The sequence below is a fragment of the Podarcis melisellensis genome (assembly GCF_964234715.1).
Source record: "Podarcis melisellensis genome assembly, chromosome: 10".
In the NCBI taxonomy this organism is placed as follows: domain Eukaryota; kingdom Metazoa; phylum Chordata; class Lepidosauria; order Squamata; family Lacertidae; genus Podarcis; species Podarcis melisellensis.
The window spans coordinates 17,996,202-18,022,753 of NC_138542.1; the positions used below are offsets into that span (position 1 = coordinate 17,996,202).

The 26,552-nt window shown below is 41.9% G+C and overlaps 1 protein-coding gene across 4 annotated transcripts in view; it reads left to right on the plus strand.

The window, feature by feature from the left end:
- Nucleotides 1-26,552, plus strand: part of GRM8 (glutamate metabotropic receptor 8) — a 540,291-nt gene that overhangs the window by 465,894 nt on the left and 47,845 nt on the right. For 3 of the 4 annotated variants that reach the window (XM_081928839.1, XM_081928841.1, XM_081928840.1), the window contains exon 9: nucleotides 18,341-19,276. The exons of the other annotated variant lie outside the window; for it this stretch is intronic. In XM_081928839.1, coding sequence (XP_081784965.1) covers nucleotides 18,341-19,276 — 936 coding nt within the window. The remainder of the gene's footprint in view (nucleotides 1-18,340; nucleotides 19,277-26,552) is intronic. 4 annotated transcript variants of the gene reach the window in all.

A 26,552-nucleotide genomic window follows, 5' to 3' on the forward strand; every position in this document is an offset into this window, starting at 1 on the left:
TCTGTGCTAATCAGCCTCCCTCATGTCTGGAGATGCGTGACTTTCATAATGTCCAGTTATGACCCTCGATGGCCCAAGTACAGGGACTGACAAACAGATCTATGCAGGAGAGAGGGGAAGATGCACAAAAAAACCCAACAACACCCAGATTGCAAAATGCTTGCAGTTCTGTGTGTGAGTATGAATGTGTGTGCATAAACAACAAAACAATTTGAGAAATTGCTCGGGTTTCCTTGAGAGTTGAATAGCCAGAAGAATACCAGCACTGTGGTCTCCTTGTTTACAGATCTGTTCCTGAAAGCACTCCCTTGAGCATTCTCTATTTCACAAGCAGTGGTGCAGATGGGTAATTTTTACACGTTGGACTTCATGGACTTACAGAGGTGGTGTAGAGCCACTCTTTAGATGGCTATGTTATTTACTGGATTTCCCTCAACATGTGGCAAACCAGTCTTGCTGTGACTGGGAATCCTCTTTGTCATTTTCTCTGAGTCGGGCCCTCAGAGACTCCTGCCTCAAAGCCCTGCCCTGACAGGACCACTGTCTCCAAGCCAAGTAGGCAAAGATTGCTGGATGGCTGAGGAGGATTGCTAGCCTTTGCTCAGACAGATGTGGTTGTTTGATAGTTCTGACAAGAGAGCACAACTCATGTGGTGTTCTCTTTCTCTAACAGAGTCTGAATTCATCAGGGAGCCTCTTTGCAGAAAGTGCCAGTGCCAGGCTTAACAGCCTGATCAATAGCGGCAGGCAGAGGATGGGGTCTGTAGGCCTAGTCTTCAAGAACACTTATAGCGTGATGGGATAAGGCTTTGTAATTGTTCAGCCTGTAGTTAAAATATTGAGACTCGGGAGAAAGGAGACAGAAAAAACTGTAGGGTAATTGAAACCCCAAAGAGAATGCCTTTCACCATGCTGTTGAAGATGCTGCCCTTACAGGAAAATATATTGAAATTAAATATGAACAACTGCATTGGTTGATACTTATATGCCCAAGCCTCCTTTTCTAAACAGCTGGAGAAACCTCTGGCTCGGGGTTCCAATGAGAGAGGAAGAGAGAGAGAGACTGTTACATAGTGACACATTTGCTCTGTAGTCAATTTCCCATCCTTAAGCAAGTGGCAGCGCGCATGCACATACACAGAGCAGATAGAGCATCAGGAAAAGCACATGTGTAGGAAAAGCAGATGCTAAGAAGTGTTGTTATGATTAGAAATAGAAATATTTTAGATTGCAGCTTGACCTCTGTCTGCTAAAGAGAGGGAGAGATTTTGACTTTATCATGCCAGGGTCAACGAGAGTTGAGTTTCTCAAATGAAGCATGAGGGATGCTCAGACAATCCTGAGCAAGTAAATGCAATGAAAAATTCAGCTTCAAATTTGTAGCAAGGTTCTGGCTCCAGTAGTGAGTGCTATGCCCTTTTTGTGACTCCCACGCAGGGGGAGCATTGAGTTGAATTTGAACTAGATTATATTTCTGAAGGCAAAATCACCATGCTGACAAAAACAGTATCAGTGCCCTTAATACATTTATATACCACATTCTGTCAGCGGTTTTCAACCCAGTGCCTATGGGTGCCATAACACCCATGAAGGCTTTCAGTAGTGCCACTGGGCAGGTGCCCCAGACTCTGAGCTTTCATTTGTTCAAAGAGTAAATTTCCAGCTTCACTAGGAAGAAAGTTATGTGACAAAATGTGCAGGTAACTTCTAAGTGATTTCTGTGAAATGGGAATGGTTTGGATACCTTGTATATTTTTTCCTGATGCTGAGGAATGCACCCTAACAGAAACAGTATGTGTGTGTGTGAACATAGCTCACTTCCCAAGAATAAGGTTGTAAAGGGTGGTTGTCTCTCTAATTTCATGTTATTCCATGTTCCCCGTGGCAGCCATTTTGTGTTACACCATGCCTGCTCCATGGCAACTGTTTTTACCTGGTGCTCCGACACGCTCTCAAAATTTGAAATGTGTTCACTAGTCCCAAAAGGTTGACAATCCCTTCTCTACTAAATCATTGGTAATATTTATTGGAGCTCATCGATCCAAGGAAAGCTACTGTAAAGATTTTGCCAGTATTATTGCAACTGTCACGTACAAACATGGATTCCGGTTTCACACAAGCATTCAGTGTTTTAACAGCAGCCTTTTCGTATTAAATTGAAGATTCCATTGTCTTTGCTGAAATACGGCGTGAGAATTCCACTGAAGATGCTAGTTCATTATTTTTTAAATGAAAATTAAACTGTACTTCAACTCAGGTGCCAAAATTGGCCATTGGTTAAATTAGCTTTAGTTGTTCTGAATGTGCTTTCGGTAGCTGGAGCTCTCCTAGTAAATTAAAAATCATTAAATGGGGAGTGGGCAGGGTAAATCATTAAATGGGGAGTGGGCAATCTAGAATAAGATTTTTCAGTAGGCTATAAAGCATATATAACAGGAAGAACCGCACATAATTCTTAGTTCATTAGGCTAAAGCACAATTCTCCCAATGTTAAGCACATTTATCCTGTTGATTTCATTGCAGGGTTAAGCGCAACTCTTTGTAATTAAAATAATTACGATTTTGCCTAGTTTTTACACAGCGTGCCAACATGCATAGGACCTTCAGTGTGAAAGATCTCTGGACACAAATAATTTGAGGCAGGGACATTGTAGTGCTGAATGTACATGAATGTAGCCTATTTGATTTCTCATCACCTGACAACACGGAAGTGAACCTGCGAAACATTCCCATCGATAGGTAGTGTGTTCAGTGTGATTTGAAAGCAAATGCTGGGCTGTTAAACCTGTACAATCCTTCACTGAGGTTGCTTTCGTCCTATTCAGCCACAGGTATAGCCTGAGAGACAACTGATCTATGACAGGAGTAATGAAATTATTATTTGAAACCTTCTCAGGAACCCATTATCACTGTGCATTTAAAATTAATGATGCATGAATTCTTGACGCACAGACAGAAGCACTTCACACCCAAACAACACAGAGCTAGTTATATGTTCGCTCTTTTATGCACTGTAATAACACCCCATCCTAAATAAACTGTTATCTGTTTTACATTTAATATGATTTCCACCCCTTTTGATTTGCGTTTTTATTTTTTTATTTTGAAAATCCCGTCAAGAGGTCAATATACATATAGCTTGGGGAAATTACTTAAAAGAATTATTCAGTTGGGCTGGAATGGAAGAGGAATTACAACCCATCCACACTTTCTAAGCCTAGGCTGTGCAAGGGGAAATCACTGCTGTGAGTTTTCTCTTATCAGTGCCAGATTGCTAAATAGTCAGAGTAGGAACCAGCCTTTTAGGGCCTCCCCCCAACAATGGATAAAAATAATATTGATTTGATTTTGAAAGAAAATAACAATCAAGCTTTCTTAGTTCAGTGCGAGGGGTCCCCTGAGATATCAACTTCCTTGGGGCCTCTGCAAGATTTTATTTGGCACTGTCTCCTATGGCAGTGTTTTGTATTTACCCATGTAAATAATATCTCATGCCAAAATTGAACATACCATGGCTTAAATCCCCACAAGCTTACTGTGAACATCTCATCGTGCTAAGCTTCCCACAGCTTATTGTTAAACAGAACACAGTATTGTTCTGGCTTATCTTACACAGATATAATGCCCATACAATTGGACAGATGGTATTAAATTACATTCAGTGCAAGATGCAGAGACATTGTCCATGCACTTCATTCATATAAATACACACACACACACACACACACACACTTATTTAATTCTCTGTTTTACAATTTAGAATATTCATTTAAACAACCTTAAAATATCAATGACTTCCCTTCTTCTCTTTCCGTAGTTCATTCTGCATATCATAAATCCCTGCATATTTTACATAAACTAAACCATTCAGCTTTCCATTATTATATCCATCAAAACTTGTTTACACTGTTGAATTTATCTTAATGCTGCCAATGTTTTCAAGTGTACACAATTCCCCCCCCCCATATAGTCAACAAACATTTCCAGTCTTCTTTAAACATGTGTTCTTCTTGTCCTCTTATTCTATATGTTAGGTCCACAAGCTGCACTTATTCCATCAGCTTAAGTTGCCATTCTTCTTTAACTGGGACCTTGTTTGTTTTCTAATTTGGAGCTAACAAAACATGGGCTGCAGTAGGAGCATACATAAATAACCTTTTTTGACACCGGGGAATTTTCAACTGGTTTTATTTGGGGGGGGGGGGAGTACTTTTAAACATTTTTTTCAATTCATTATGGATTATTTCCCAATACTCTTTTACCACTTTACAAGTCCACCACATATGAAAGTGCATTCCCTCAACTTCATTGCATCTCCAGCACTTATCTGATCCAGTCTTATACATCTTAGCAAGTCCATACACTTCAAAGAAATTCCCCAGAGTCAGGAAATTGGGGGAAGTCTTTATTACTATGAACAGTGGATGAAGTAGCTGCAGCCAGCTAATGCCAAGTATTCTTTGCAATGCCAAAATACTGCATTTACTGAAAACTTGAAGTGTCCTTGACATTTGAACTTTATGCCAAGATGGTGTTCACATTCATCAGTACTTTTATCAGGACAAGCTTAGTTTGGTCATGGAAATTTGTCAGCACTTGTGTTCAAATTTCTTCCATTAAACCCATACTTGTGTGCAGTTTTGAGCAATTTACACATTTCTGAAAGCAATTTCCCCTTATATAATGATCGTTTGTATGTTATTTCTGTTCAGGGAATGCTCTCCCCAGAGAGACACACCTGGTGCCATCCTTACATATCTTTAGGCCAGCCTTTCTTAGCCCTGGCTCCCCAAACATGGTTGCACTACATCCCTAGTGAGAAGGGGAAGCAGTCAGGGATGATGGGAGTTGTAGTTCAAAAACATCTGGAGATCCAAGGTTGAGAATGGCTGCTTTAGACACCAGGTGAAAACATGCCCCTTTCATCAGACCTTTGGCTTTTAATCATCTATGACCTTTTTTGCATGGCTGGGATGTTTTTATTTTATTTTTAATATATGTATATGTTCATCTTTTGTTTAAAAAGGTTGGAAGTACCTCTGAGCTTCCATGGCAAAAAGCAACTAACAATCTTAATCATATCCTTCTTATTCACACTTCCCCAATAAGTGATTTTTTGTAAGCATAGTTTGGTTGGCAAGCTGCATCACAAAATTCAGAGAAGTGCGAATTTTGCAGGCAGTGTTTTGATTTTTCATATTGTTTTCAAAAGTGTGAATTACATAGGTTCACTTTTGAATGTAACCTGAACTGAATTTCACCCTCATCCCTAGTCCCAGGTAAACTTAACTGAAAGCCAGCAGAACAAATGGACACATGTTTGATGTCTGACATTATGGTCAATGACACAGAACATCCCTCTCTCTACTTTTAAAAGTCAAACATGGAAATCCATTAGATATATTGATTTATAAAAACGGGTGAGTAGATACAATGGGTTATATTTTACCTACTGCACCTACCCTCAAATTTTTAAAATCACCATGACATTCTTTGGTCTGTTTACACGTGACTGATTGGGAACTAATTACTATGCAAAAAAAAGTAAATAAATTGGCAGGTAGATTTTTTATTTTTTTTTAAGGGGGAGTAGTTTCACTTTTATTACAGACATAATACCAGTTTATGCCTCATGGGCTGGTATTCTGAAATGTTTCTAACTTACAGTGGCACTCAGGAAAAAAGAAAATTGGACCTGAATAAGATTTTCATTTTCAAATTACAACCCAATGTCTTCCTGCTTTGCTTTGCATCACATGTCACCATGTTTTGGGTGGTTGTTGTTTTTTTACCTGTTTTTATTATCATGTCAGTTAATTAGAATTTGTCTTCTCATATGTCATGCTCAGTGATCCAGCCATTATAGTTTTCCTGGAGCTGCTTCCTGGCCTCGTAGACATAATTCGGTCCAATATCCGGAACAAGCCAGGGACGTTTAGCTAGATTCCAACATAGGCTTTTCAAAGTCTTGTTGCACCATTCAGGCACAGTCTCCTGCCCTCCTCTGTCCTACACCTCATGGTGCCCCCTGAAGAAGGCTGCATCAGCCAGCTTCATGGCAGGGCTCATCCTGTAAGCATTAGTCTCCTTGCTTATCCCATTCTATTTATAACCCCAACCTGATTGCCTTATTTCATCGATCCGCACACTAGAGAGAGGCCATCTAATGCTCATTTTACAATTGAACTGAGGCAGAGAAATAGAGTCTAGATTGGGGCATTATATGCAATACCCTGGCTATGTCCAATCTCACATGTACCATAACATTGCATCTTTGTCTTTAAATGATGCCACTCAGCCTTAGAACTTGACCGTCTATGATGGGGAGGCAGGGATTAAATTGAACAGCAAACACACTTCCAGGCTTTGGAAAATGGTCATTCTTACTCCGGATAATAGAAAATAGAGAGAGGTGTGACCTGCAGCTAAATGTTGCAGTGTGGTGTCTTCACCGCACTCCTGACAATATGTTCCTGCAGAGAACAGCCACTAAGAACAGACAAGTTCCCATCAATCCAGTCTAGGGAAACAGTGCCTCAATCTTAGCTGGATTGAGCTTCAGTATTTTAGCACTCATCCAGTCCATTACCAAGGCAACGGTCCAGCACATCCTATGCCATACCTGCAAATATAAATGAGAAGTAGAGCTGTGTGTCGTCAGCTTATTGCTGGCAGCACACTCCAAAACTCTGGATGACCCCACTCAGCAGTTTCATGTCAGTGTTAAAGAGCATGGGGGATAAAATTGAACCCTGAGGAACCTCACACAGAAGATTCCTGAGAGTCTACCTCTCAGCATGAAGTGATCTGACCATGACAAGGGACTGGTGTCAATACCCCCTACTTTCAGATCACCCTGTTCCTGCCTAAGTAAACAAGGTGAAGAGTGTGACCTGTCACATGTGTTGAGAAGATGACATATTAGGACAGCCCCATGGTCATCATGGCAGCCATGAAGTCCTAAGCTACCTTCCGCATGGATGTTAAAGTCTCCCAATACCAGCAGTCTGGGAATCCTCAACATTGCCTTCAAAACCAGTCAGCTCAGGCAGGCAGACTGTTGGGCAGCGAGGTGGCCAGTAAACTGACACAATCCCTCATCTGTCCCGATTACCCAGTACCAGGAACCCCCACTCAACTGAACAGAGAGCTTGGAGAGAGAGATGGACTCTTTATAGGCTACAGCTATTCCCTACCCCTGATGCTTTTGAGTACACTGGTGGGTGAGACCAACTCCCCATTTCTCACCCACCTAAGTCTCAGTAATATAGACCAGATCAGCCTCCTCATCCACAATCATGGCATTCAACAGTGGCAGACACAGACCTGAGGGCTGATAGGACCACCACAATTCCCCAGGTGGGAATTGTGCCCCAGGCTGGCACATGTCACAGCCACTAACTGCCTGTGCCATATACCTCTTACCAGCTCTGCCCTACCCACCCCCATGCTATAGCTTTCCTTGGCCAAAACCTCATCTCTTCTCATACAATCGTATCTCCCTTAATTAAAAGGAACAAAAATAAATTCAAAATAAAAATATACACAAGCAAAATAGCAATTTAAAACAATTGGAGCAAGGCCATCCCCAGAGAAGATGATGTCGTGCAGTTGGTCCTTGCCCCCCCTCCCCCCAAAGCTGCTCTCACAAAAGAGATGGTGCCCTTTAGGGTCATTCCCTTTGGTGCCACCCCTGCCCCCAACAGTCCAAGTCTGGAGAGCGAAACATCAGTTCTGCAGCTCAGAATCCTGACACAAACATCAGAGAAATAGAGGAAATACCGATTTATTTATTTTTTAAAGACACATCTGTAAAGAAATGAGAAAACGTATTGGCTTGCCTCAGTTCTGGTTGGCTTCTTCTCCTGTACTCATTACATTGATTCAATGAGTGATCCATCTGTCTCATTCTTCTGACTGATATTTTGATTCCCTTGATGCATTATCCCCCCCCCCCGTGGGAAATGGGCCTCAAGAATCGCTTTGGAAAATCTAAGCATGCCATAGGGTAGGAAGTTAAGAGTGCACATATTTAGACTGGCCAGAAGGCATACTTTGCCTCCCTAAATAGTCCATCTCCAATTTTGAGTGTTTAGAGAAAGCAGTTTCCCCTGCCTCTCCAAAGCTACAAGGATGAAGAACCCCTCCTTTTAATCTGCTGGTGTGTTTTCATCACACTGGGCAGGTGAAAATTGAGGTCTCTGGAACCTCTGTTGAAGTCCCCCGAGAAGGATCCTGATTAGAAAAAACAACATGCCATTAAGAAAACAAATAGAAAAGGGTAATGCAGGGTAATGTAGTGTTTTGTTTTGTTTTTTAAAAAAGAATGTTTGTTTATTTCTTTTCATTTAAAAGAATGCACCCAGCCTGGACTCTAAGTGCATTAATGGCAATTAAAATGTACAACTGCTAAGCAATTAATTGAGCCAAATGGAAATTAATTCCTAGGTGCCATGCAAAACCCAAGCACTTAATCTCTACCTGAAAGCTAATAGGCAGCTGGTGTAGATTATGGTTCAGTAGCCTGATGTGCTCTCTCTTCCAAATTCATCCCTCGCAGTGCTCAGCTACAGTTTAATAGCATAGCGCTAGATCACAGTCCTGCGCACTGCTGCTGTTTGGGAGGCAAAGAGCTTTGCAACCACATATTTATTCATCTCTGGCTCTACTTCTCAATTTCTCCTTCCGTTCTGCGCTTGCTGTTATCTCCAACTGTTGCCCTAGATCAAACCCCTTTCTTATTGTGAGCACAAGATAAACAGTAAAGCTTTACTTAATCCCAGAGACAGCCGGTCCTAGAGTCTAAGGAAGTGGAGAGGATAACGATGTTTCTAATCAGTGCTGGCAAGACAGAATCTCACCAGTGTGCATTTACTTCCCAAATACAAAATGTGCATGCTTTACACAGGGTGCAAAAAGCACAGGCATGTCTTAATTTGGTGCGCTTCCCCCAAAAGACTCATTAGAGAGCGAGGGCTTCATATTTTTGCAGTTGTCATTGGCAAGTATTTTGAAACATCAGAATTGGCTTCATATAATACCAGGGCAAGCAGGCTAAATTTAAGCAGGTTTGTATCTGGTGTTTAGTGCTTGGCAAGGAGACCACCTGAACACCCTTTAGAGGGAATTGGAAAATCCGTCTGTTTCTGGTGTGCTCCACTTCTCTTTGTTTTTACCCTTAACTCCATTTCGTTTCTGGTATTCATCTGCATTTTTTTTTTAAAAAAACCTTCCAAAATATTTGAATTTGTACTTGATTTCAAAATACACATTTGAATGACTCTTTGCATACATTTGAAACTGCCAATGTCTTGCAACATTCAAAGAAGTGTGAAATCCACTTGACAGCTTAATTCCAAGAGTTGCAGATAAAGTCGTTTCATGTGAGGATTCTCAAAGATCAAATTCCTGAAGCGTCCCAACCTGCTGGGACCAGGCTGGAATCTTTCCCACTTGACAAATTGGCTCTGCCATTTGGTTTTCGCCTACCTCGTAGCAAGCATCACAACTTTTTGAGGTTAGGCATTGGGTAAGCCTTTGTTTAAGGGACGCGGGTGGCGCTGTGGGTTAAACCACAGAGCCTAGGGCTTGCCGATCAGAAGGTTGAATCCCCGCGATGGGGTGAGCTCCTGTTGCTCGGTCCCTGCTCTTGCCAACCTAGCAGTTTGAAAGCACGTCAAAGTGCAAGTAGATAAATAGGTACCACTCTGGCGGGAAGGTAAACGGTGTTTCTGTGCGCTGCTCTGGTACGCCAGCAGCGGCTTAGTCATGCTGGCCACATGACCCGGAAGCTGTAGGCCGGCTCCCTCGGCCAATAAAGCAAGATAAGCCACAACGCCAGAGTCGTGCGCAACTGGACCTAACTGTCAGGGGTCCCTTTACCTTTAAGGCTTTGTTTGAATGAAGGGGAAGTTGTAACCACCTCCTGCCCCTCCATCATTATGGGTATCCTGTTGAAAGTATCCGGGGGTGTGGATTTGGTCTAATGCCCGGACATGGGCTAGGGCCATGTAACAATCCCAATGGGGACTCCTTGGGGTGCCCCTATTTGATGTAAGTCTTAGGGGGCCCCTATTGGTGGTTTACCCTTAGCTGGACTCGCAGCAGACTGGCCGGAGTTGAGATATAGTCAGGCTTCACCCAACGCCTAAGCCAAACCGCTCACATTTGTAACCAATAAAGTTGTGGCCTATCTGAACCCATAAACCAAAATCTACTTGTTTGTGTGTGTGTTTTATCCACTAGGGAACTGCAGGTCATGGGGCCTTGGCACGCAATTCCTGCAGCCAAGCTTGTGCTAAAAAATACTGCTCTGCTTTCCTTTGGACCACATCAGTGAGTCTGAGAGGGGGGTCTTGTTGTCTGAGCAGCCCAGGGTCTACACACACACTACCCCAGTTTGCATTCCGGGGAGCTCACTTTGGTGCTGCTAAGACAGTAGCTTGCCTTCACCCCTGAGGCACAACTCAAGTCAGATACATGCCAACAGCTGTGATTCCTCATGTAATATTTTTGTAATTAAGTAAACATTTTCATTTTGCATGCTGCCTTGAGCCTAGTTTAATTATGGAAAGGTAGCATACAAATAAGTGGTGATGATGATGATGATGAATCTTTCCTTTGCTCATATCAAAAGGCCATACAGGAAGCAGAACACTTGAAGTATTGTCTCTTTGCCTTTACTCAAAACAAAACAAAACACACAACCAACAAGCAACCCCAATGTCAAACCAATTGAGAGGCTACAGATTAGTGTGGTGAAGTATATTCTACATGGGCATCAATGGAGCATATTTCTCTTCCGCTTGATGGATCTGTTGAAAAATAGATGAATTCACCAAGAGACACCTAACTAAAACAAAACACTCTGTTATGCATTCCCTCTGGTAACATGTAGCATAGGTGATGAATGGATATGCTAAGTGAATCCACACATAATTTTCATTCTGCACTGAAATCTCGGCTGTGTCATTGCCAAACTGTATTGCTTTTTCTTAAAAAAACAAACAAAAGACATAACTGAGAAGATTTTCCCCCTGCAAAGTTTGGCTTTTGAATGTCTTCTTTTTGTTTAAGGTTACAACAAAGTTCTTTATCTTAATCATTTTAGATGCAAATCATTGGTACTATGTCAGTTTTGCTTCATATACATAGATAATGATGATGTCCAATTTATTTATAGATAGAAGCAGATATATAATTTCCTCCAGATGGAGGAAAAAGCTACTTACATTTCTTATTTAATTATACTTTAAGATGATATATTACCTAATATTAAGTCCCAAGTAAAGTTACATCCCAAATAGAAGTAATGGGGGAAAACAGATGAAAAAATAAACATGGAAGATTATGGATTATGCTCCAAGAGTTTAGCAATGGCAACTTGGAATATGAAGGAACTGAACTGTCATTTTTTTTAAAAAAAAAAAAGTTCAAAAAATAAGATTAAAAGAAGAAAGTAAAAAATAAGATACACAACATATTTTTTCAGATGTTTATAATGTTTTTCTAGTGGACTGGAGAATTGCGTGGACAGGCGGAGTCCCCAGATCCCGAGCGGTCCCCCCCCCCGTCATCTGGAATAATGACTCAAGACAACGACCTATGGGATTAAATTGGCCACAACTTTATTAAATTTTAAATGTGGGTAGACCTTGGCTCAGGCATTGGGCGTTCTCCCTCCCCAGTCCCCAGCCGGGGACCTAGGGAGCATTAGGGTTATCCAGTGTGTGTGGGGGGAGATGGGCCGGCTCTGGAGAACATATGTTCAAGCAGAGATAGCCCCCCACCGTTACACTGCCGCTGCAGGGGAGAGCAATGACGACCTTTCAGCGTACGGTCAAAGCCTCCCTTCAGAAACCCCTTTAACGGGGAACCCTGGTACTGCCGCCACAAAGAGGAAGATGGACTAAAGGATTCCGCCCAAGGCCTGATACCGCCAAAGTTGTGACGTTTTGCTACGGGAAAGGTGAAACCTGCCAATGCAGGGAAATTCCTTTCCAGCCCTTTAACAGCGACCTTAACGTAGCAGCGCCCGCATACCTGTGAAGAAAAGTTAACCTGCGAAACCTGTGAAGAAAAGTTAACCTGCAAAATAAGACATTAACTGAGGGTGGGTAGGGTGGGAGAAGCTCTGGAGCCAAGTGAGGATTCCCAGGTAAGATCCTCCCTCTATTGTGTGGGCAGGTAATCCCTCCCCCACCTGGCCTGATCTCCTTGGCAACGCTTCCCCCAGGTGGGATTGGACAACTGACTGGAGTAGGTGGAGACCTCCAGGTATCCCACCTGAGGGAAGACAAAGCCAAGCCTATGCTGATGGAGCTGCTCGAGATCCAGGGGCTGTGCGCGTCCACGCAAAGGGTGCCCCCCATTTTATGCGGGGAGCGGTCATTGTAGAACAATTATTAGTCATGATTCTTTACAGCAATTTCATGTGAAATCTAGATCAAAGCTTCTAGTAATAATTGACTCCCAGTTTGGTAATCGTCTACGAGATGACCTCAACTTTTGCTCATCCAGGAGACGTTAGAACACTCCTTGAGCATCTTTTTCCCCAAATTCCAAATATAGACATTTTCTATATTGTTGGTTTTTGTGGGAAGCTTCTGGATAACAGCATCATTTACATTTATATTTGATTTACCAATGGAGCATTATTTACTCCACATGTGGATCCAAAAATAATACCATGGGGTGTTATATTCAAACAGATGAACTATTGGAAATTCCAGCACATCACAACCATTTTTCAGCCAGCAGGCATACATTAGGTGGAGGGACTGAGGCCATTCTTAGGAACCTTGGCAAATGCAGTAATGAAACTGACTGTCAATCCAGATTCTTGACAGCTTTTATTTCTGGGTCTGTTTGCATTCTGATACATTGGTTGCCCTTGACTTGTTTCCTTGACTTGTTTCCTATCTACAGTTCGTTTTAAATATTTGTAATTTTAGCATGCACCTACAGGCTGCCTGAGACGTTAAAGCTGAAACCAATTATCTTTTTCTTTTTTAAAAAAAGATTCATAATGGGTTACATTTGCTTTAGCATAGGCGATTCACACCTAATTTCTGAAATCATCTGGGTGCAATGCACATCAAACCTCACAATAAATATTTACTTCAGATGCATGCAGTCAATGATTGCCTTATTTTGGGAATGGGCCTGATGCCAGAATAGAGCAGAGGCATTCTCTGCCAAGGGGATCTTGAAGCAGGCCATATGAAACTTTTGGCTAATAGCAGCAATAATAACACTAGACATGTAGCTCTTGGTCAGAACCTACAGCATGGTCTAGAGGCTAGGACTTCTGGAGTCCAGCAAGTTCAGCAAGACCATCCAAATGTCTCTATTTTCCAGTGACAGTCCCAAATTTACAGAAGCTGCTCTGGTTTCTGACTTGATCCCAGAATGTCCCACTTTTCCTTAGGATGTCCCTATTTTCATTGGAGACATGTTGGAGGGTATGGAGTTATGTGACCCCTGAGCCAAGGAGATACGTAACAATACAACCTGTAGAAGACATCTGAAGGCAGCCCTGTATAGGGAAGCTTTTAAATATTTTATTATGTTTTTATGTATGTAGGAAGCCTCCCAGAGTGAATGGGCAGGGTGATTATGATGATGATGATGGAATAGGACATCCTTATTTTCATTGGAGGAATGTTGGAGGGCATGTTATCTGTGTCTGAATGGCAGACCACCTAGAAAACCAGGACCAGCTCTGTACCAACTGGCAGATGCTGGCATGTGGGGAAGGCAGCACTCTGGCCTTTCCCCTCTGCTGGAGTCCAGAGGGTTGTGTGCTCACCAAACTAGCAAATCATGTAGTGGAGGATGCTGGCCTGTTATCAGTGCCAGAGTAAGATCCAGATTCCAGTTTGGTCAGCTTATGCATGTGAAACATGAGCAATGCTGCTATCTGGCACTTTGTCTTTGGTAGCAAGTTGTCTTGGGCCAGTCAGTCCTGCCTGGAAGCCTGTGTTGCCTGCATGAATTCTGTGGAAGGAATGACCAGATACAGATGTAGTAAATAGGTGTTTTCACTTATGTAACCCATTTCATCAACCACCCAAAGGAAGTGAAAACAGCCTGGTACTTCAGATGTTCATCACAGCAGAATCTTACCCAAAAAGATTTTTTAAGGTGAATGCATCTAATGTTTATTGGATGGATTTCCCCCCTAAATTGATTCTGAATTCTGAATTCATTGTTATTCACGTTTTATACTGTATTTTATGCTGTATTTTATACTGTATCTTATACTGTATTTTGTTGCATCAATTAAGTGTTTTAAATTTGTTGTTAGCTGCCCTGAGCCCGGTTTTTTGAATTATTATTATTATTATTATTATTATTATTATTATTATTATTATTATTATTATTATTTACAACTAACTGGCTAGGGTTATTGTTTGTGCACTGGATGTTGTCAACCACACTGCTAATCAATTTAATGGTTGTACAAGAGCCCGGAAGGTGAATGTGCTTATTAACCTCTATGCACAACATGCTGAGCCCATGCCCCTCATCTTAATTCAGTTTTCGCAACATGAAGGATTAGTGTTGTCATTAAAGATCAAATGGTACACTCAGTTCAGAAGGCCTGTCCTGGTCCACTCATTCTTCTCATTAAGTGGCATGGCTGCCTATGTTTTTAATGTTTAGCTTATGACATGTCAGGGGTATGAATTAGAGCAAATTATGAATCATAGCTAATACTTAGGTGGTGATTATGCCTTTTCAAACTGCGAGAAAACCACATGCCAGCAAACTTGCCCTCATTTCACTTCTAAAAACAAAGAAATATAGAGGTGTTCCTTTATCGTTCAGTTTTGGTCACTGAAGTGATCATAATTAAAGATAACCAAAAAAGGAGAAAGGTATCATTTAGAGGGAACAGTGTTTAGCTTGTTTGCATGCAAGCCTGTGCAAAACCTTGGATTATCCAAATAAACTTCTGAAATAAATTAAATTGAGGGGTTCGGCACAATCCAGCCAAAGTTATGTACACTCAAATACTTATTCAGTGGGACCCAGGTTAGTTCTCATTTCCATTTAGGAGCTGCACACTTCTTTTTGCTCTCGGAAGAAAGGTGAGGGGTTTCTGTCAACGTGACTTCAAGATGGCTGGGAATGCCTTTCTACACAGTGGAAGACTTCCCATGTTTGCTGGAGCTAAAAATGGAACCCCCTCACCATCATCAACCATAGTCAATGGCGCTTTCATTCGTTGGCACTTCTTCTACATGTAGTTTTTTTCCTATGAACAAATCTGTAAATTGATGCTTCCAAGTTTTGCAGTTATTCATGAGGGTTTAGCATAGAGGAAGTCTGAGAAGGAGGAAATGCTGTTAGCTTAAATGGTAGCGCTTCTTTTCAAGGTTGCTTGCATTTCTAATTTAAGGGCTGCATTTCGATTGCCTGATGATCATTTTGTCTTATAGCATTTTGTGTGCAGTTGAAAGTAAGCACCATTAAGTTCAATGGCGCTAACTTCCAGGTAACTATTCATAGGACTGTAGTTGCAACAGGTTGAATTGCAACACGCCAAACCACTACAGCATCCTTTTGCCAGCTCACTATTCCGTGACTGCCAGCTGATAAATTCAGCCTCAGGTTATGAATTGCTTCTTCATGGTATGTGTGTAGGACCTCCTGCACTTCAATTTTTACCAGTACACCACTGGACAATGCAAAAACAAGGAACAAAAAAAACAAGTCCTTGCAACCCTGCATCTCCTCTCCTTACTTGTGTACAGAAACTGTTCAACCTTATCTGCTCAGTTCTCAAATGTAAAAAAGAAACCCCGAGCCAGCCTTTTCAACAAACCCATTACATAAAAAAATGGTTAAATCCTTTTATGCTTTGGTTGAAAGTTGGCAAAAGAAAGCATGCAAGTCCTAGGAGCCTCTGACTTCATAAAGTCACACAAATTGAATGTGAGCATGAAAAATTACTGTTCACGCAGCCTTTACCAAATACAGTCATTGGTATTAAATATCTCCTATTTTTATTCAAGCATTTTTGATGTTCCTAACACCACATTTTAGTCTTTAATCTTTCTGTGACATAACAGCCTAGGGCTGTTGAAACCCTTTATTTCCAGAAATTAGAAGCAATCTTGTTCACCCAGAATGTTTCCCAGCGCTTGTACCAGTAGGGTGTCATAATATGAATTATGCGTTACATAGTTTATTTGTCAGAGGCACTGGAATGAAAACTATTATATGAATCATTACTACTGACCTTCTCGAGATGGGGATTTATAGCCTCTACTGCCCCCGGAATCTGTAACCTGTGGGACATTTCAAAGTGTATTTAACAACTGCAAACATTCTGAGAGGCATCCTTTACTTTAAGTGCAATGACAATAGTTGGATGAAATTCTGTGAAATACTGCCTAGTAGAAGATTAAAGGAATACCACAGCCCTCTCATTCAACCCAACAATAGAATTGCCCAGGATCCAGTGTTTCTTACTTCCCTTTAGAATAACCATTTTCAAATGGTCTACGCTTTGTTTGCAATTAGCTGTCTAAGATGGTACTAGGGCACATTTCAAAGGATTCTGGAATCGGTTATAGGGCAGGGATGGGGAATTTGCAACCCTCCAGATGTTTTGTTTTATTTATAATGTCTTAAATTTATAAGCTTCCCTTCCTCCCAAAAGAGCCCATATGGAAAACAGAGAAGTGACATATTTAAAACAACAACAAAAATAAAATAAAGACATTTCTAAACATTTTTAAACAAATCTAACCCAACCCACATCCCCATGTAAAACTATCATATACTCTCACAGCTAACCATCTCAAGGCTCCCAGAGACTGTATCTTTCAGGCAGGATTTTTTAAAAAATAATTTGTCCAGAAAGGTAAGAATTAGAGAAAGAGTCAAAGGAAGACATTCCACAAATGGGGATCTGTCACTACAATGGCCCTGTCTCAAGTTAGCACCAGCAGCAGTGTCAGGAGCTTGGCCTTACATTCGAGTAGGACACTGGCAGAGACACATGCCCGACTGGCATGTTCTCTCCCTCCTGGTCAATATTTCGGGGGCTTCAAAAGCTTTCTTCAGCCCAAACATCACAGCGACCGATGCCAACCGACACCGGCACACTTAGGGATCTGCAGAGTTTGTGCATCATGCATAACAGACCTCAGCAATTCAGCAATTTTGGCTAACCTACTTTATTTACATATAAAAACACATGGAGCACTGCAACATGGCTCCCTCTCTCTCTTGCATCAGGCAGCAAAGAGAAAAAGAACAAAGGACAATAGTCCCACTTCACAGAACACAGTAACACAAAACATCCTGTCTTCGTCACTTCCCACTCTGTGGAGTCAAAACGTATACCGTCATGTGATGGACAACAATCATGGAGCAGGAATTCTAACAAGCAGAACCACCAATTGAATATCCCCTCCAGGCATAGGGCCCAATATGGTGGATATTAGACTCCAGCAGCCATCATCCCTTACCATTAGCAATTCTGGCTGGGGCTGATGAAAACTAGAACACGTTTTATCCTACCCTTGCAGCAGATGTGCACCTATACTGTATATATTCTAAATGTTGTTGTTAAGCTGGCATGGGAAGGATTTGCCTTGAAAGGGCAGCGTAAAGGTACTTTTAAATGAACAGATGAACTCTTTACAAGCCTAAAAAGACTGATACACTGGATAGCAAGGGATAATGCTATAGGTAGTGAAACAGGAAGGACTGCAACAGGAGTTGCAGTAGTGGGATTAACAGAGCCTGAAACAAAGGTGAAAAGTGCTGCTACTTCTCTCTTTTTTTGAAAAAAGCTCTATTGCTTCATGGTTTTACTTCTAAAATCAAGATAGACCCATTAATTCCATAATAGTTTTTGCTCTTTGCAGGTCAGTGCACCAAGATTTTTTTACTCTCTCCTTATACTGTAATGCAAAAATTAGTTCCATACCCACCTGCCATTATTTCCTAATTAAATGTTTGAGAACTCTATTTGCACGTGATTGGCTCATAAATTCCTTTTTATAGGGTGTCTTGCTTCAAAACTAGCCTGGAGTCGATAAATCGTTCTACAAATGTCAATTTGGTCAGCAGTAAAGAGGTAAATAGAAACTAATGGCACTCATCAAGCCCGTGGCACAAATGATTTATTGGGCACAATCATTTAGCAGTTTCATAAAGTCAATATGAGAGAAAAACGGGTTTCTTATCAAGGTAAACTGCATTTGTACTGTCAGCACAAAGGTGATTTATGACAAACCTGTGACCAGGATTAGGATATTATGAATGGGAGAAAATGAAAGGCTCATTAATTTTCCCCCTTTAATATATATAACCACAGGTAGAAGACATGCAGTGGGATAACAGAGAGAGAACTCATCCCACATCGGTCTGTAGTTTGCCCTGCAAGCCGGGAGAAAGGAAGAAAATGGTCAAGGGAGTGCCTTGCTGTTGGCATTGTGAACGCTGCGAAGGTTACCATTACCAAGTGGACGAGGTCACATGCGAAATGTGTGCATTCGATAAGAGGCCAAATGCGAACCGCACCGACTGCCAGCCGATCCCCATCATCAAACTGGAATGGCATTCCCCATGGGCTATTGTGCCTGTCTTCATAGCAATCTTTGGGATCATCGCAACCACCTTTGTCATCGTGACGTTTGTTCGCCACAATGACACGCCAATCGTCCGGGCCTCGGGTCGCGAACTCAGCTATGTCCTCTTGACTGGGATTTTCCTCTGTTACTCCATCACTTTTTTAATGATTGCGAGTCCAGACACTGCCATCTGCTCTTTGCGGCGGATCTTCCTCGGGCTGGGCATGTGCTTCAGTTACGCAGCTTTGCTCACCAAAACAAACCGAATCCATCGAATATTTGAGCAAGGGAAAAAATCGGTCACCGCTCCAAAGTTCATCAGCCCAGCTTCCCAGCTGGTGATCACCTTCAGCCTCATCTCCATGCAGCTTCTTGGAGTCTTCATCTGGTTTGGTGTCGATCCTCCACATATCATCGTGGACTATGGAGAGCAGAGGACTCTGGATCCTGAAAATGCTCGTGGGGTTCTCAAATGTGACATCTCTGATCTATCTCTCATTTGTTCCCTTGGATACAGTATTCTGTTAATGGTAACATGCACTGTTTATGCCATCAAAACAAGAGGCGTTCCAGAGACTTTCAATGAAGCGAAACCAATTGGATTTACTATGTACACCACCTGTATCATTTGGTTAGCTTTTATTCCAATCTTTTTTGGAACTGCACAGTCAGCGGAAAAGGTGAGTGGCAGTGACCTGTCTTTATTCATCTTCTTCTTGTTGTTCAGTTGCACGTTTATGTCAACTCATAGATGTCCTGTGCTGACGATTGAAGCTACTTCAGCAGAGTAAACAATGACTGGTATATTTTTAGAGAAGGAAAATGCTTTAAGAACAACTTTGTGTAATTTGGTCATTAAAAAGGTGTTGTTGTTGTTAATATCACCAAATTATCATCTTTCTTCTTTGCAGCACTTTGGTGGATGGAGCATCTAGGTATTTCTAAGTTTGGGGAAATAATTCGTTAGAATTAAATAATCTACTTTTAAAAATGGATGATTAAAAGGTGGTTTTAAAAAGACTGGAAATTATCGACATTCTGAATATTTATATGAAGTTGTTGAAATGAAAGAGCTTGGCGCAGCTTGTTCAGAACCTGGTCCTTTCTTGCAATAGTAGAAATAGAATATTCTCCCCGATGCAGATACCCTAAAAACCCCACTTTCACGTATATTGCATAAAATATACTGTCTAAAAAAATAGTGTGTGTATGTGTGTATTATGTTGGCCCACTTAAATTTGGCTTATGCAGATGTCTTAAAAATGAAATCATCAGAATTACAACCATCTATGTTTCTCCCAGCATATGGTACTCAGAGGCATAGCTTCTTTAAACATGAAGTCTCAATTTAGCAATGATGGCTGAAATCCACTAATAGGTCTATTCTGCATGAAATTGCCAAGCTCTTAAAAAGAAGAAGTTCTAAATCAGTGACACCTCTACTTCTTATGGTAATGAATTCAATTATGCATTGTGTGAAGATATTTTATTCTTGCTTGGTCTGAACCTAAATCCACTCCGCTTCACTGGATGACCCCAAGTCCCTGCAGTTTGTGCGTGAGAGAATAATTTCTCTTTGTAACTGTTTGACTCAGATTGCATGTCTTTTGTTCAGCAAGTTTATCAAGAGCATGCTCTAGGCTTTTCCTGATTCTTTCAGTTTTAGCAGTGAACAATCAACAATGTTGTCTCCTAGTACAGCTTAGGTTGATCTTGACAGAAACTTCACTTTTGAAAATGTATTCTGGGCACTGTTGGTTGTTTCTCAAATGGTGAGAAATTTGTTTCTCAAATGGTGTGTTTCAAACTCGGAAAGAGGGAGACAGGAAGAGTGTGCTATCATAACAATGAATCAATGTTTCATGGTGGTTCTTTAAAGGTTTCAAACAATTTCCATTCACAAAAAGGAATGAAAATACTGGGAATGAAATAAGCATTTTGACAACGATCATTGCCAGCAAAGGGGGAAAAATTGTGGTGTCAGAACGTTGAGCCTAGTTTGTAGGTTAGGTTCCCAGCTCTTGAGCGTATTTAGCTCATGTAGGTGATATGATGCAAATTCATAGGTTAGGTTCCCAGTGCTTGAGTGTATTTAGCTCAAGCAAAGTGATGTAACTTTGGAGGAGTGAATTTGTTGCCTGTGTGTTAGCAGAAATTTCTGGTTTCGGTGCAAACTCTTACTAATCTGCTGGCAGGACTGAACAACAGTCCTTAGTGTTCAATAGAAGCAGAGGCAACTTCTTCCATAACTCTAGTAGACACGGATTCCATGTGGGAAATAATATGCAACTCTGAGTAATTTTTGTTCATGTTATTGGAGATTATTTTTACTGCCTCCCTTATGGCTATATTCCAGAAAAAATCACATGGGCACCACAGTGCCATTTCACATGAGTTATGGGGCCAGGGATGGCAATGCTTCATGTCTACAACTTTCACAGACACAGAAGCAGTGGCCAGTTAGTCTGGAGCCACTGTGGTAGCTTACCATCAAGTAGATTGCTGTTGCTTACTGGGAAGGAGTGGGTGAGGAAGTGGAGAGGTTAGCACAGTGCAAACACAGTGGCGGGAGTGCTGGATTGGTTCTGCTGGTGCCTTTGCACCTCAACTCTTCCACTCTCCTTCCTGGAAATCGATAGCAATCCAACCACCGAGGTGCCAGCTTTTCCCCACCTGGCAAGCTGCTTCTGTGACTGAGAGCAAAATCCTGTGAAAGGTGTGAATCATTTGGAAAATCATCTTGCAGTAGTTGCGTGGCAAGTCCCCCCCCCCCATGGAAATAATGACAAAATTATTAAGGTTAATGGGCCACAACTTTATTGGTTACAGGTGATGAGCGATATTGGCTTAGGCGTTGGAGGGAGATCCCTGGCCGCATCCTGCCTTTATAGGTCAGGTCACACCCCCTGAACCAGCCAATTGGCCGGCCAGGGGGTGACACAGCTGTGAATCCCCCCAATCATGCGGGGGCTGGGCTCCACCCACCACGTGCTTGGTGGGGCCATGAAGCCTGCAACCCCACCTCCTCCGTAGGGCAGAAGTGGCTTTAAAATAATATTTTGGTTAATATCTTTGGGCTGCAGAGGGGAGGAGAGAAAGGAGAAAGCCAATTGTATGAGCAGGTGCCTGTTTGTGCTATGTTGGATCTCATTTTAGCGAAGTATTATAGCATAAAACCCACTTCAGTATGATGCATAATCCTAAATTAGCACATGTACACATGGGTATAAGGAAGGGAATGTAAAAGTGGAGGTTATCATTTATAAAGAAGTTCAGTTCTATTCAGTCTATACATTTTGGCTGCTAATTGCACATAACCTTGCCCCTTTACTAAGACTGTAAAGAAGAGCAGTGATATAGACAAGGTGACTCACCTCTTGCCAATTGCAGCAAATCTAGAGAAGTTATTTCACTGTAGAAGTGAAAGGGTTGTTCGTTGCACCTTTTGCATGCAGTACTCTGAGTGAAGCTTCCTCTGTACATCCAACCACATTTAATTCTTTTGCCAGACAGAAATTAAATGGAATATAAATTGACAGGAGGAGGAGCTAGGATACTTGTCCACACTAGAGCAGAACAACAATAAATCAAATCTGACAGCAACCCTAGCCTGGCTCCAGCTATAACTGCCATTTCTTGTCTTGCTCAATTGACAACAAACATTTACAGATGTAATCGCGAGAGGCGGGGTTGATCAGCGTTCTGTTATTGTCTCACTCTATTACTTTTCATCCAACGGAGGTATGTAAAATAGTCAACATGCTGAATGCTTCCATTCCAGATGCTAACAGAGACGTTAAGATAACCTGTGTGATCCTACCTGCATCTGATATTGGAGAAGGTGTCTAGTCAGTTAAATCAAAAGCAATACAACTCGACAATCGATAAAGGATTATCCACACTAGCAGTTTTTCATGCCATCTACTGCTGATATTCCCATGTTTCTGCTGAAGGTCATTGATTGGTTTCTGAGGACCATTTTAGCATTCCCCAAGACGCCAAGATGTAGCTGATGAGGACAAAAGGGAGAGGCTTTTCAGTTGTGGTCTGAAGTAGAAAAAAAATGAGGTGTGTTGTCTTCTAACCCCATCCTTTCCCACCTTTAAGGAGGCTTTTAAAATCACTTTATTGCACCCAGTTTTTTTTTTAATTAGACCCTCTGGTTCAAAGGCAAGGGAGCTTCTTCAATCTGAGGGATATATTCCCTTCTAGGGGCCACTTGAAAGTTGTGTACAGGCACCAAAGGAAAAAGTGGACAGAACAGTAAATATAAGCTTCACCTTTCTACAGTAGTCTCACTCATTTGTTCTGCCGCAATGAAGGATAAACCTAAGATGAAGCTACACCCTAAGAGTGAACATGATCTAGCCAAGTGAAGCGCTATTTAAGGACTGTTGATGTCAGGGAGGAGGAGCTAAGTTTAGCATTCCTATAGAAATCCATGAGACTTCAAATATTACTTATTGTTTTCTTTATTACATTTATATCTCCTTTTCTTTCATTGAGCTCAAGGTGGCATACAGGGTTCTACTACTCTCTGTTTTATCCTCAGAACAACCTTGTGGGGTGGGTCAGACTGGGAGAGTGTGGACTGGCTCAATGTCACCCTTTGGGCTCCATGACTAACTGGGTATTTGACCCCTGATCTCAAGTCCTAGTCCAGCACACCAATTACTATATTATGCTGCCTTGATTATCCCCTGGGTTGGGATAAAGCCTTACAACTGAATGGGGCACCCCAAATGCAGTGCTGTCCCCAGACTTTTTGCCACCTGAAACAGCCCAAAAGGCATCCCGCTTTCAAGGGTGAATCTCTTGAAAAGTCTTGCCGCAGCATTCAGATACAAATTGCATCTATTTACACACAGACACTTGTCACAACGCCGTCTTGCATGCCATCCCTCTTCCAAGTCATACTTTTTTCTATTAGGAAAGAACCCCAAAAATAGGTATCAGAAAATGAATAAAAGAACCTGGTACTGATAAATTATGCAGCAGGTAGATAAGACACTTTGCTTGTTCTTTTCTTATAAACCAACCTACAGTGGATTTGAGCACAGCAGGCACCAATTCTGGCCTGGCATAAATCCCTCCAAGGAAAGAAGCAATCACCAGCATGTTATTTTCTTCACTGCTGCAGATGGGTAAAGCTTCTGTACCTTTGTACCTCTTAAAAGATGCTAAGTGGGCCATGCTTGCCCAGTTTGCCATGAAACTAAGATATGTGACCTTCCACTGCATGAAGATGATGTGTTCTTATATGTGAAGTGAAAGGCTATTATTTTTTAATAAAGAACTGAACCCTAAAGGTAGTCATGTACGAGGGTCATTCATTAAAGATTTCCCCTGACCAACTTCTGGTTATTGTAGGAAGATGAAATTGCACATGTATAATTATGCATCTCTCCATAGGTAATGTGGTAATTTGTAGCTCTGAACTCCTAACAGTTTCTCTGTTATGGGTGCTAACGTGGAGTAACGTCTGATAATGGAACCAGTTGAATGCAGAGCAGTCATCAGGTTCCTGTACTTGAAAGGGCACACACCACGGGAGATGTTTGATGAGATGAAAGGGACTTATGAGGAGGATACCCCATCATATGATGTAGTCAAGTACTGGCATCATCAGTTCAAGTGTGGCTCCCATTCCTTGGCGACCACAGTCCTCCATTGAGGAAGACACCATCTGGCAAGTGGAGGCCGCCATTCTGGAGGATCACCGCATAACCATTCGCCAAGATCAGTGTGGGCTCTGTAGAAAAAATCATCCATGACCATTTGCATATGGGAAAGGAGTCCAGACAGTGGGTTCTCTGGCTGCTGATGCCTTTCCAGAAGCAGGAACGAGTAACATGCTCATGGGCTTGTTTGGCCATGTGTCACAAAAACCATGATGACTTCTTTTCCAGATTAATTACTCAGGACAAAACATGGGTCTATCATTATGACCCAGAGACTAAATCCCAGTTCAGAAAATGGAAGCACTCTCTCTCACCACCTCCAGAGTAGTCACGTGTCCAACCATCAGTGGGCTGGTCTTTTGGAACTAGCGCTGAGTAGTGATGATGGATTTCCTGGCAATGGGTACCACAGTTACCAGGACATATTACGCTTCACTGCTGCAGAAATTGTGGAAGGCCATCAAAACTGAGAGGCGTGGTATGCTGACCAATGGTGTCTGCCTCCTGCAGGATAACACCCTGGTTAACAACTCACATGTTGCTCAGAAGGAAGCATGGTCCTGTGGCTATGAAATCCTTCCTCACACCCCTTATTCTCCCAACCTCTCACCATCAGACTTCCACCTCTTTCCAACCATGAAGATATTTTTGAAGGGCAAGCTTTTTCCAGACGATGAAACGCTGATTTCTGAGGTCAAGTCGTGGCTTCAGACACAACCTGCTGACTTCTACAGACGAGGTCTCCACAACTGCATAAAGCGATGGAAGAAGTGTTTGACTTTTGCTGGTAGCTATGTGGAGAAGAACTAATAACTGTGTCCAGTTTAGTTTGTCTCAGTCCATGGGAAGTATGTCAGGGGAAATCTTTAATGTATCTTAGGCACAGCAGAGGAATCCTGGCTGTTAAGATTAGGACAGATACAGGAAGGAGTGCATTCAGACTGTAAGTCCACAGATGACTTTCAAAGCAGATGTGTTCATGCATATTGTTCCCTCACAGCAGGAGCCCCGAGTGCATTTATTTCCATTTGATCCGGAAAATTTTTGCTAGCAGAGGTTAAAATCTAATGGAAACATCTACTGTGCAAGTTCCAGGGAAGCAAACAGGAGTTAAACAAGTGTATTGTTGACAAAAGGTGATCTTGGACAAACATCCAATTCATTTCTAGGCTGCCTTTTCATTTACACATGTTGTGATTATTGTGTGCCTGGAGATTTTTCTGCCATCCAGCCTTCTGGAACCACCCACAAAAAAACAGGATTATATGTCATCTAGTAAGGGAATCCAGATACTTTCAAAGCACCATGCCCCCTTCCCCACCCCAAATCCTCCTGAGGCCAGGCCAGTTTCTCTTTGTGTTGCTTTTAAGGGACTATTTTCATTGTCAAACCTATATTGTTGAAGGACAGGGCTGGGTAACTTCCATCTTGGAGACTGAATGTGGCCTTCAAAGCCTTTCTGTCTGGCCTTCAGATTTTCCCAAGACACACCCCTTCCTAAGGCCACACCACTCACCAGCCTGGATAGCTCAGTTGGTTAGAGCATGGTGGTGATAACACCAAGGTTGCAGAAAATAATAATAATAATAATAATAATAATAATAATAATAATAATAATAATAATAATAATAATTTATTATTTATACCCCGCCCATCTGGCTGAGTTTCCCCAGCCACTCTGTGCGGCTCCCAATCAAGTGTTAAACACAGTACAGCGTCACATATTAAAAACTTCCCTGAACAGGGCTGCCTTAAGATGTCTTCTGAATATCAGGTAGTTGTTTATCTCTTTGACATCTGCTGGAAGGGCGTTCCACAGGGCAGGCGCCACTACCGAGAATCAGTCTCTGTATGGGACAGCTGCATATTCCTGCACTGCAAGGGATTAAACTAGATGATCCCTTCCTATGGTCCCTTCCAACTCTCCAATCCTATTAAATTCTGTGAGACATTCTCTGCTGTCTCCTCAAGTACTTTGTCAGGGCTGCAATGTTTCCTTAACCATAATAATAATAATAATAATAATAATAATAATAATAATAATTTATTATTTATACCCCGCCCATCTGGCTGGGCCTCCCCAGCCACTCTGGGCGGCTTCCATAAAAACCAAAAATACAGTAAAATATCACACGTTAAAAACTTCCCTGAACAGGGCTGCCTTAAGATGTCTTCTGAATGTCAGGTAGTTGGTTATCGCTTTGACATCTGCTGGAAGGGCGTTCCACAGGGTGGGCGCCACTACCAAGAAGGCCCTCTGCCTGGTTCCCTGTAG